This window comes from Anolis carolinensis, chromosome 6 (genome assembly GCF_035594765.1).
Source record: "Anolis carolinensis isolate JA03-04 chromosome 6, rAnoCar3.1.pri, whole genome shotgun sequence".
In the NCBI taxonomy this organism is placed as follows: domain Eukaryota; kingdom Metazoa; phylum Chordata; class Lepidosauria; order Squamata; family Dactyloidae; genus Anolis; species Anolis carolinensis.
The window spans coordinates 98,409,430-98,422,898 of NC_085846.1; the positions used below are offsets into that span (position 1 = coordinate 98,409,430).

The window sequence follows — 13,469 nt, forward strand, 5'->3', positions numbered from 1 at the left end:
TATGTGTATATGGGCATTGAATGTTTGCCCTATATGTATATAATGTGATCCACCCTGAGTCCCCTTTGGGGTGAGAAGGGCGGAATATAAATACTGTAAATAAATAAATAAATAAATTGGCTGAGGAGTCCAGTATCATTTCTATCTATGTTTATTCAGATTTTCAAATGACTTTAAAGTATTAATGAGACAATAATTATCATTTGCAGAAATCATGTTGATTCTTTTTCAGCTGGGCTTGCTCTTTTATATGCTTGATGATTTTATCCTTAGTAACATTTTTCTCTAGTTTACTTGGAACAGATCTTAAACTAATTAGGCTATAATTTTCAGAATCTTCCCTTGATCCCTTTTTTTTAAGTGCTACTAAATTGACTGCTTTACAGTCCTTTTACAGATTATTTGTTTGTAATTTGTTAATTAGGTCTAGAAGGTCATTTCTAGACACTGCCATTTTCGTTACTGTATTCTTCTCTCATAGAAACATTAATTCATGCATGAGCATTTCTCTTATACTGTTTTCAACAGTGAAGATAGAAAAATTAATTCATTTAGTTTTATCACAATCTCATCCTTCAAATTCCCCTTAATTTTATTGATATTTCATGGCCTAATTGCTTACTTGGCTGATTTCCTGCTCCTAAAGCAATATTTTACTTTGGTTTTGATCCTGGTTGTATATACTTCCTCAAAAATCTTATTTGCATCCCAAATTTTCTTCTTGCATTTTCTTTGTACAAGTGAGTGCTTTTACTTCATTTGGACAGGATTTCCAAGTTTCTGAGAAAAGCATTTTAATCTCTTTAATAGCTTTCTTCACAGTGCTTATTAGCTTCTGAACTTTATACTTCCTTCCTAATCTGCGGTATACAGTTTAATTCAGCCACTATGAATTTAGTTTTAACTGGTCCTAAACATCATCGAAGGATATTCCCTTTTTTATTTCCCAGCTTTCCTTTTCCAGCTCTCTTTTTTGAGAGAAGCTACTTTTTCTTGCACTTCCCATGTACAAATTAAAGCATTCTATTTGCCATTTTCAATCGATTCAACAGTATTCACATCTCATACTGGAGTTTAGGCATCTAGGATTGGGAGTGGGGTTATCTCTCAACTGGTCAGTTCCATGATCAACTCTCATAAGCATAGTCATAGAATCACAGAATCAGAGAAGAATAGAACTGGAAGAGACCACATGGGCCATCTAGTCCAACCCCCTGCCATGCAAGAAAAGCACAAAGTACCCCTGACAGATGGCCATCCAGCCTCTGTTCAGAAGCTTCCAAGGAAGGCACTTCCACTACATAGCGAGGCAGAGTTCTACTGTTGAACAGCTCGTATGGTCAGGAAGTTTTTCATAATGTTCAGGTAGCATCTCCTTTCCTGTAATTTGAACCCATTGCTCTACGTCCTAGTTTCCAGGGCACCAGAAACCAAGCCTGATCCCTCTTTCTTATGACATTCTTTCACATATTTATTCGTGGCTATCAAGTCTCCTCTCAACCTTCTCTTCTGTAGGCTAAACATACTCAGTTATACTCATAGGGCATGGTCTCCATTTTAGTTTCCCTCCTCTGGACACCTTCCAGCTTGTCAATATGTCTTTTGAACTGTGGTGCCCAGAATTAGACTCCAAGGTCTTTTTCACTTTGACTGTTGTCAAGCCAGGCATCACCCATCCTGTATTCTTGATCGTCATTTAGATGATCAATAAATTTTGCCTGTTTTGTTCAGGGTATGTATATATGTACTGCATTAATGGGAGAGTAATTAAATTAACATTTATTACAATATCTGATTAAATTATTTTTATTGTTATATATGCACTGCTATATTCCAACACATCTGGAGAGTAATCAGTTGGGAAAGGCTGGTGTAAAACATCAAGAACCTATAGATTTCTTACATATATATAATCATGATTTCTACAGGAACAAGCACAGATATTTTCTAATACAACATCTTATATTTATACTTCGGTTGCATGCCTTAAAACTGTTAATGATTAAATTGTTCATAGTCAAAATGCTCCATACAAAGGATTATGTGATAATTTCTATTGAAAATTCAAAGATGTGCTACCAATGCACACACAAAAATAGATATGCTATTGTAATATCAAGCCTAAAGATTTACACTTTTGTGTGTAGGAAAGTAAACAATGTTTCATTACCAACAGCTTGACACAACAGTATGAATGAAGTATGAAATGGAAAACAGGAATTAAGTTCCACCTTGCAATGAGATATCTTTCCCCCTGAACTTCTCATTTTTAGAAGAAATTTAGAAGCAACTAACATTAAACAACATAAAGAAGAAAAGAATTTTTAGGGACATCAGGAGAAAGGCAAAACACATCTGACCTATTTGCCATTGCTATTTTGAAGTTTTTGAATCTCTGTGGTGAAAGTCCACTTTTCCTTAACTGCAATAAAAGATCACTGAGATCAGAAAAGTGGATAATTTATTAGATTTGATTGGTTCATCTATCGCTGTTCCTAATTCCTGATTTACAGGAACCCAATGCAATTTACAGTTAATTCTAATGCATGTATACATGCGGAGATGCATATACAAAAAATAAACATGCTCATAGCTGATGCAACTCCCCCCCTTTTTACATGGAGGGGACTGTGTTTTACCCATTGTGAGAGGTTACCATAAATTATAGAAAACAACTTGTAGTTTTTGCTTATGTTACTAGAAACTATACACAAAAAGCAAGAGGAGCGCTCAATAGTCTTGAGCCAGAATTCATGGTGGCCAGAAAACCACACTTTACCTTCTGCACTACTAGTGATGCATTTCTGGCCTAACATTTGCAGACTGAATGGTATTCTCCAAGAGTCTCCTTGGCTGCAGCAGAAACTGGATTAGTACTGAATTGGCTACTAAAAACCAGTCTTACAAAATCCCGATATCAGAACTTTTTCAGCCTAAACAAATGACCTCACTAGTGAAGAGTTTGTGCCAGCTGCTCTTCTTGGTATATAGCTTCCTGTTTGTTGTATCCTTGTGTATGTTATATGTTTGGGATCATGTCTACATTTGATTGTCACTAGTGTACTTTGATTTTGGGTGCCTTGTATAGTGGTCATTTCCTCTGGCTTAAATGGGCTTGAGCCAGAAGAACACTTGATCCTCAAACTCTGAAATTGATTGCTTGGGCTTAATCTCTGCTGGCCCCAGGTATATGTAACATTACAATGTATAGCAATGTCTTTTTTTCTAGAGTTAAGATAGCTACTAATGCTTTTCTGCTTTTTATAACAGGTAAAAGAAGATTGTGAACCTTCTAAATATATCAGATGAAACAAGTTTCAGAGTTGGAAAAATATATTCTATTTGCCCAACACCAACTGGTATATAGCAATATATTTGCTGTTGTTCAGCCTGGACATAGGAAAAAGTCTCCTTCAGTTGCTTTGATACAGGTCCCTGGTAAACATATTTTAGAACTACAAATTTTGCCTTACATTTTAAATATGTTGACCTTGATAAAGTGCACAATTTATATATATTTAATTAGCAGATATTAGACACTTATTCTGTCTAATGCTATTTCAAATACAAGATATGGCCAAATTGTTTAGCAGCATGGCACAGAAGCTGTGCTTTAGCTTCATGTCCAAGCCTTCACTTTCTCTGCTGCATTTGAAAGAGAACACAAATGGAATACCTCTTAACTAAAAGGTATATCAAATATATTGCCTTTTAAAAATGTAATTTGCATATTCAGATTTTCTGTTTGTGCCTCGTTCATAATGAGTTGTGCCTCCTTGCTTGTCTATCACCTTTTCTTCTCCTCCCCACTTCAACCTCCCTCCTGCATACCGCCCAGCTCACTTGTTTCCTGTTTCTTTGTCTCTTTCTTCTGCATTCCTCCTTTCATTGTTCTTTGCTCTCGCTCACTCCTTTCTGCTTGCCTATCAATTCAATTTCTCTTCTGGTTCCTGTACTTTTGCTTTTCATTCTGCTTCTGTACTCATGCACTGTCTCCCTGTGTGCTGTATTCACAGATCACATTGAAAGCAATACACAGGATCACATTTTTTAAAAATTGAATGTTTCTTTCTCAGCCCGTGTGAGAAACCCTTTATAGGTTTTATCAGCTTTAAGCCTTTCATAAATCCTTCTATGATGGTATTATCATCCCCCAGTCTGAACTCTGCTGTTGAACATTTGCAAATACAAGCACATTTTCGTTTGGGAATTCTGATTACAGTACTTCAGGTTGCTCTCTGTTAACTTTCCTCTGTTGTTAATCATGGCATCAAAATACATCATTTCCTCATTTTGAATCTTCTCAGCTATAGTTTCAACTTGTCAGCTCCACCAGTGATCTGGGCTGCAAGCAGACGAAATTCTTAATGACGCCCTGCATATACAAGCCCAAACATACATGCAGTTATGAACATAATAAACATACCATCTGATCAGGCTCCATGAGAGCAATGACCTGTTTTCTGAGGCAATAAGCAGAACGATCTCTCTCACAAGGTAGGATACATTGCCCTACTAGGTTTGAAAATCTGATGTTTTAGTCAGGAGTAAGATTTCAGGGGTTGCCTTCCTGTGAGGCTGAAAGCATGTGATTTGCCCAAGGTTCCCATAGCTGAATGAGAATTCAAACCCTGGTAGCCCATTGTCCTAACATTCAAACTGGGAGCCCCGGTGGTGCAATGGGTTAAATCAGTGGTTCCCAAACTTGTTTGGCCTACCTCCCCCTTTCCAGAAAAAACATTACTAAGCGCCCCCTGGAAATTATTTTTTTAAATTTTAATAGCAACTAAGCAGAAAGATATACAGTTATTCATCGCTTCCAAATGCACCTGTGGCCATCACCGCCCCCCTGGATCCTTGTGCCAGCAGGACTGCTGACTGAAAGGTTGGTGGTTTGAATCCAGAGAGCGGGGTGAGCTCCCATTTGTCAGCTCCAGCTTCCCATGTGGGGACATGAGAGAAGCCTCCCACAGGATGGTAAAACATCCAAGCATCCCCTGAGCAATGCTCTTGCAGATGGTCAGTTATCTCACACCAGAAGCGACTTGCAGTTTCTCAAGTCACTCCTAACATGAAAAAAACTATTTAAACTACTACAAACTGCTAGAGTATGATGGTTCCCAGGTACTTAGCACATGGTCTGAAATTTCTGTGGTAAAAGTGGGTAGTTCTTATATTGTCTATAGACCCATCTCAGTATTTAAATGATTCCACATCTAGCTTGCCATTATGAACGTGAATATCAGCTTTAAAATACATGGAAGTCTGGTCCCACTGCTCGGCAGGTGGTAGAACTGAGAAAATCAGTAAAAGGCCAGGAAAATTGTATTGTTTACTCTTATAATTAGATGGTCTACCAATCCATAAGAACCATTTGTATTTGCTAATCAGCCTCTCTAAAAAAAATTCTTGGACCATCTGTCTTCCCAAATGTATTATGAAATCTTAAAAGGCAAGGGCTTGACTGGGAAATATGCCCACTGGTTAACTAATAAAACTTAACAGCTTGCTGTTCTTCAAGTTATGAAGAGTGAAAAGAACTATACAGATATATTAATATTTGAATAAATTATAGAGGCTGCAAAATGCTGTGTTTCATAGGCATATATATCCTGACTTAGGCCTAACCTAGTGGATAAGTAGAAAAATATTTTAAAATATCTGTACACTTAGTGTTCTTAAATTGTACACTTAGCTATCACTAAAAGAAAAAAAACTGACCACATGCACACTGCTCATATACTGTAATAATTGGACTTAGCTGATTTCCTCCAGCAGCTATTGCTTTGAATCAATATTCTATCTTGAATAAAACAGTGATACTTATTAACATTCGCCATTAATACATCTAACAAGGTCTGTAAAGAAAAAGGAACCGTGCATATCCTTTAAGCCTCATCTGTGTTCTTTTTTGTAGATTATATTTTGCTCAAATCCCCAGCAGTTCATCCTTATTTTGATGCAGTTAATATTTTTTCTAAAATATCTGGATATTTTAATGAACTGGTCCAAGTCAGAAACACTGCCAGTGGGAGACATGATGGACTCTAGTACATTGAAAGCACGCCAGTTTTGATATTGCCCAAATTATATTACTTATCTGGGTATAATTATCCCTAGGAATTCATCTCAGATTATTAATCTTAATACAAATCAATTGATAAAACCTATTGCGCAACATTTAGAGAGATGGGCAGGCTTAAAGATGAGTGTGTGGTGTGAGGTAAGTATAATTAAAATTAATGTTGTAGCTTATTTGTGGAATTGCTCTACTTATATCTTGAAGGCATTTTCAAAAACTAAATGCATCATTCAGGAGATTGATGTGGCGGTCATAAACTCCTAGAATTTCAATTAAAAGAATGCAAACTCTCATCAAAGAGAGAAGGTTCAGCCTTCTAGATCTTCTTACTTACCATCAGGAATGTTAGCAATCTTGTAATTTTTGACATATCCACTGAAAGTTAGAAATCAACCATGGTTGGCCTTAGATTCGTCATTTCTGGCAGTTGGTTCTTATATTATTAAAAAGAGCAGTGTTTTGCCAACAATTTCAGTTAGAAATGTGTGACAAGTATTGCTTCATCAATTGCAATTTGACTCATACGCTCATGTCAAATTGACTCCAGATTTGAAAACTGGAAAGGAACCATTTTTATGGAAGGGGTGGGCCAATAATAGGATTTTTACCTTAAATCAGATACTTTGTGTTGATGAGTTTTTACCCTTTTTAATATTGCTGGAACAGTTAAAACTACTTTTTAGCAGCTAAATAGCAATATGTAAAACTGAAACATCTGTTACAATCCAGATTTGGCTCTGCAGTTTTAAGCACATCAGAGATTCCCGTAATATTAGAGACACTAACTGAGGCCAACCAAGTATACAAACCAACAATTTATACATATATTTTTGATCATCTATAAACAATTATGATGTGAAATATATAGAAAGAATGGAATAGAGAAATGGAGTAACTAGTATGGCTATAGATCTTTGAAACATATTGCATGAGCCCCCTCTCCTGCTATAATGTAAAAATATTATGCAGTTGAGACTGCTGTCTTTCCTTGCGCATCTTCAGAACCATTCTGAGATTACTGTATAGCCTCCATTAGCATAAAAACCTATCATAGACTTTCTACACATTACTTCCTCTAACATTATTTCCATCCCTTTTCATTGTTTCTTTTCTGAAAGGCATTGAGGATGGAGGAAGGAGCACAAGTGAGTAGCCTCTTGCCTGCATGCAGTGCCAATCAAATGGCAGTTACCCCACCCCCCTCCTCTGGTGAGTTATCCCCACTTCCCTTTCCTACCAACATTTTAGTCATATCATTGTGGAAGGAAGCTCAGACATTATCCCTACAGGGAAGAGAACAAGTAGAAGATCAAAACCAAGAACTTCTGCCCTCTCTTAGGTTTCTTTTCAATCCCAAACCTAAAGCAGCATATGGTGTGTGTGTGTATGTGTGCATGAGAGAATAAGGTGTTACCACAGAGACTCCAGAGAGGGGTGGGATCTCTCACTTAAGGTACACGCTCAGTAGCCACCCAAAATCAGTATAACAACATAACTGAACTTTCACACAGAAAATCATAGTGTGACAGAAGCTGGAAAGGAAGTCAATAACTTTTTTGTGTTAGTAAAAAGACTTGTTTTTAAAATGGTCCCCCACACATGACAACAGTTAAGAAGTGATGATATTGGACAATGAGTCCAATAGAAGGCAACAGCATCAGAATAAGGCTGTGAGCACAGGTTTAGAGTCCTGCTTAACAGTATGACCAGGAGATTTACTGAATTTATTGTTTGTATCTATATCTTGGCTCAGAGTTCAGAAATAGAATCCAATGGGCCTATTCTAGTTGATTAAGAGCAGAGGGAGACTACATTACACATGTCATTGACATCATGGCTCTGAATTAGCAAGACTGGAGATCTTGGAAGCCTCTCATTCATAGGGTCACTAGACATTGATGTTGACTTAACAGCAAATAACAACACATCTAATTGCGACTAACCAACAGGATTCTGGGCATTACCAGCTAAAAAGCACACCATGCTATATGAACATTAAACACATAGTACCCAATTGCATCACTGCCATTTAATGTGTTCCTATATTGCCTGTCCCCAGGTCTAGGTATTGAGAGAGATACAGCCTTTATACAGCTAGCCCAAGATCTTTTGATGCCTAAGGCAGGCAATATACTTTCTCTGGAATTCCATGTACAAAAAAAAAAAAAGCCAACCAGACTAATAGTTAAATATTACCCAAGTCATGACAGGACAGTGCCCTTTACCACTTCCTCAAGAGAGAGGGTTAACTTGCCAAGTGCAACATATTGGTTCTACCATTAGGCAAAGTGAAGCAACCACTTCATGTGACAGATGGTGCTGTGCAACAATGGCAAATCCCTGGGCATTCAACCTAAGTTCTCAGGGCATTTCCCTCTTTTGGATGACAGAACTGAGAAGAAGAGAGATCACATCAAGTGAACACAACTCTCTCTTCCAACACCTTGCTGCAATTCCTCATCTTCCAATATCTGCCACGTATACCATCTCTCACTTTTTATCATCAAAGGATCAGCCCTATTCTAAGAATGGGGAAAGGATGGAGGATACAGGAGGCCAACGAAGAGGGAGTAAAGGAAAGCTCTATATCAGTGGTTCCCAACCTTTTTTTGACCAGGGACCATTTTGACCAGAGACCACTCTCCAACATTAGTACCAAAAGGGTTATGAATCAGTTTTTGGTCAACTTTAGATTCAGTTTGGTTATTTGGCATGCTGATTCAGAAAATTGCATTGGATAGACCACGACTTCTAGTTTCTGATACAGAACATAGTAGTTGCCATCTGCTCGCCCACAGAAAACCATATGTAATAATCTAGAGCTGATGTGTTCTATCCAATGCAATTTTCTGAATCAGCACCCCAAATAACACCAGGAACAGGCCTAAAAACGAAGACACCAAGATGCCCCCACTTCCAGGTGCCACATGGAACGGCTCTGTTCGGGGAGGGAAGGGGAGGAGAAGCAGCAGTCAGGAGGCTTGTTGTCATGCCTTTCGTGGGTAGTCAGCCTCTCCCCTCCTGGCATTCCCGTTGCCCTGGCACTATAAGAGGGTTTCACGAGACCAGTCGCTCTCATTCCAACAGTATAGCAACGGTGAGCCTGCGGATCATATTTTAGTTCTTGGAGACCTCTGGTTGTCCACGGACCACAGGTTGGGAATGACTGTTCTATATTGAGGGGAGGAATGCTTGCCACATTTACTCCCTTCTCTAGTGCCATCTCTGTTTATAGAATGGGTGGTTGCTCAGCTCCCTTCCTTAGGATATTTTTCAAAATATTTACCTATAACAAAATATAAAATATTTATAATGAAAATATCCCACATATTTGGGGAAACATTGTTGCAGTATCTTTAATTCTTCTTTGCAAGCTATATTTCAAAAAGATGTGTGAACATTCACTTCTGAATAGTAGAAATTTTAATTTGTTGTATTATCATTTTTATGTTAATGGACAAAAGAAACCAGTGCATTTTTAGACTAATCACCTTTGCTGGCTGTCACAATCATACATTTAGACATCTTACTACTGTTGATTTTTCTCCAATGCGACAAATTAGACAATAGTCTAAGCAGGCAATTGTTTTATTTTGGCAAAATTGTTATTTTATGTAAATATCTGTATGTATCTTCAATATGGAAAATTAAGTTTGTGTTGAAGTAATATTTTCAATTATTCTGTTCAAATACATTCCAGAAAATGGAGTGGGAAGTGGCAGGCAACTTGAAAGCACCAACACATATAATATAATCTTAATCTTATTTGATAAAATAAAATTGTGAAAACAGGAATTTAAGAATGTCCTATAAACATGGATTCCGCCCCCACCCTTAATATCTCACTATTCAGTAACCTGACTTACCAGACAATTATTAGAAACTTCACTCATAATCAAGTAATCCCAGGATAAAACAAAGCATACATGGCCACCAATATTTAAAAGCTAATGTGCTTAATTCAGACTCCACATGGGGTTTTTGTTTAATAATTACCATATAATGCCAGGCTGAGCTGCAAACAGTGTTTTGTGATTAGTATTAATTTTACATGGTGAATGACTTCAGCCGGGTGACAATCAGACACCAATCAATAATTTAGATCTATGTGAGGCTGCTCACAAAACCAATGTGGTCTATAGACCTTAGAGGTGCTCTTCCTATGTTCTCTAGGATCTAGTTGTTACTTTACAGATTTTCATCTGTAAGGTTTCATCAGTAGGTACCGAGTTGAAGGAGAAGACTTTCTTTCACCAGTCTATATTTTTCTTGTGGGGAAACCACTGATTTATTTAAAAGCATCTAATTGTGCAAAAATGTGTATATGTACATATAGATGTCTATAGATTGTAGGTGGACCCAAGTCATGCAATTGCCATGAGAATGAATGCAGTTATTTTATAGATGACATTGTCTAAATGCACTGTTTATGCCTTTCAACTTAGTATACATTTTAAGACTTATATCCATGTACCACAAATAAAGCTCTTTTGAATGTAAAAGGGGTTATTTTTCTGAAGACATATATAGACTCGTACTCTAAAAAGATGGATAGGATCACCCGTCTTCATTTGGCAACATGATTAATAATCCTCTTATTATTAACGTAATTGTCAAGCCAATAGAAATAAAGAAATCTGAACCCATATTTAGATAGTAAGATATCAAATTAAAATTGAATAAGGCAAGTTATATTTACAAAAGACTAAATATTTTTGCCAATAATATATACAATTTTGGTTTTCAAATTTACTTTGTTACATGTCTGTTTAGAAAGATCTTACTCAGAATTCTTGTATTGATACTGCCTTAACGGATTAATCCATTTCAAACTATACAGCAAATGTTTTAACAATTAGTATGATTATTACTATGAATATTAGAGAGTATAGCTATATGGTCTCACAATTATTTTCTCTAACAGTACCGAAAGTAAAATGTCTTGGAGAAAACATTGTTGCATTTACTCGAGTTCAAATAATTCATTCTGTGACTTGATGAGAAGCTAACTAGAGGGAGAGTTTATGAAAACATGCTTCTGTTTGTTATACAAACAAAAACTATTTTACCAGCTTGGCTTCATGTTAAACCACATTTCAGTACCATGACAAACCTTCAAATCCCTAATGTGTTACTTTGTTCCCTTTGAGGTTTGTCTGTTTTCCCCCTTATAGTCACTTAACGTTATCTTCCCAAAGGATATCCTTTTCCCTTTGTTATGTGGACATCACTCTAACTCACAAAGCAAAACAGTATTGTACAAAGATATATAAATGTTTACATGCCTTAATCCTTTAAATTTTTATCAGGATTTATACTTATCAGGATTTTTTCTGTTGTCTGCACCCTACACTTGAACCTTTTAAATCTGGAATAGAAAATGATCTACATATTTTCATAGATTAATAAATATAAAGTGATCTGAGAAATGAGGAAACAGGAATGCAAAACTTAAAACACTTTCAAATGTCCAGAAATGTATGTGTAAAAGACTGTTTTAAATTATGGTAATAATTCTGTATCTCAATGTGAGGATTTTATAGATATGGAGATATTTCATTACATTTATGGATTGTTTTCTAGAGGTGTACTGAATTTCTCTCTCTCTGAACTGGTCAGAGGATAATGCCTCAAACATCTTATGAAATGACTATAGCTTAGTAATAATTACTGCTAGACACAGCAGTGTGACAGAAATTTTTTAGAGCGAACACTTTCTTTTATAAATATGATGGGCCTATTAGTTTTTTGATAAGCTTAAAATTTGTATACAATAAATAATGGTGTTAATTTATTAGTGTCCCTGTATTATCTTATTAAATCCTGTTGTTGCTTACAAGCCTCACTGTTTTTTATTTCTATTACATCAAATGTGCTCTATATTTTTGCTTTCAAGGAAATACTACATTTGAGTAAGAATTATCAAGTAGGTAGAGAGAGTACAACTAGGGAAGCAACATATTAAATTACAGATTTATTAATTGGCAAAAATATTTAAATCAGCAATATTTGATTTGTTGTTCTAAGATGTATTTACATTATCAGTAAATATTTGCATTGTGTTGCTTGTGTATGTGTATGTTCATAACTTTAATTATAAATTAACAGTACAAGACCTCTTACAACACAATCTTAGACACATCTACTCAAAAGTTAATGCTGTTTAGCTCATTGAGGGTTATTACCACATAGCCATGCATATCATACAGGATTGCAGTCTTAGAATGGGACATAGTTCCATTATGTACGTCTTCAAATTTTACCTGCTGTTGTATGAAAAACTGTCACATTTACTAACCATAGAAGGTCCTGACTTGACTTTTCAAGGAATCTTGGAATACAGCTGCACAAATTTTAGCTTTCGGTTGTGGAAGTAACCATTTTGACAAATCTGCTGATGAATGAGGTATACAAACAATTTTTAAAATATTGAATTATTAATGGTACCATACATCATTTATACTGTATTTTCATTAAAATTCCCATTTAAGAAATCTCTTATATACACTGTTTTACTACACTCTTCCTTTAAATATAACTTTACTGTCTGGAATAAATTTGTCAACAACATTTAAGTTAAATGAAGTGAAGATAGTACTTTCATTATCTGGAACACTTGATTGCAATGTTATATATTTTGAAAATGCCTTTGCTGTTCTTGGAGTGTGTCATATTATTCCAAGATGTTTTGCTCTGAATATTTATGGCAATGAATAAAAATAAAAAAGCCAAAAGGAGAGATTTTAGAAGGATCTAGTCTAGATATATATACTTTTCCTCAATATTTCCAGCCATATGGGCTTTTTCAAAGGATAAAATGCAAATCAAATAGACCTAAATGAAGATTCCTTGATCATGAGAAATAAAATTTGACAGTATCAAAGTGAAATATATTATTAGTAAATAAGTAATGTATTTTGCATGCCTTTTCCTAATTACAAAATAATTATATTGTAGGAAATTGAGTATCGAATAGTAAATAATTTGATGAAATAGCAGTTCACAATATTTAGTGACTGGGGGCACAAATTGCAAAGAAGTCTAAAGAAGCTAATAAATTTAACTCTGCATGATGAAGACTTTGTAGCATTTCCAAGTGGAATCTTCTTAAAGTGGCCCCTTATTCAACTGTATAAAGTCAAAAGAGCGGAACAATGGTTTCTGAAAAATAAATCCCACTCTCTATACTTGGAAGAAAGGTTTCTTAGTGACATTCCTTCTCTGTAATAAAAAGGGCATCAAGTAACTAGATGTATTTAAAAATATATTGTACACAATTTGTCGGGGTAGGAAAAGGTGGGGTATAAATGGGGTAATAAATAAATAAATAAATAAAGATATAAGACAGAAAGTGAATATTTTTTGTTATTAACATTTTATAAAGCAA

General features: G+C 35.7%; 1 protein-coding gene across 1 annotated transcript in view; it reads right to left on the bottom strand.

Annotated features, from left to right (window-relative positions):
- The window catches only part of dnajc1 (DnaJ heat shock protein family (Hsp40) member C1), a 198,570-nt gene extending 186,170 nt beyond the window's left edge, over positions 1–12,400 (bottom strand). Inside the window, exon 1 of the mRNA XM_062984451.1 lies at positions 12,381–12,400. Within this exon, the coding sequence (XP_062840521.1) occupies positions 12,381–12,383 (3 nt within the window). The 5' untranslated portion in view covers positions 12,384–12,400. The remainder of the gene's footprint in view (positions 1–12,380) is intronic.
- Positions 12,401–13,469: the final 1,069 nt, after the last annotated feature.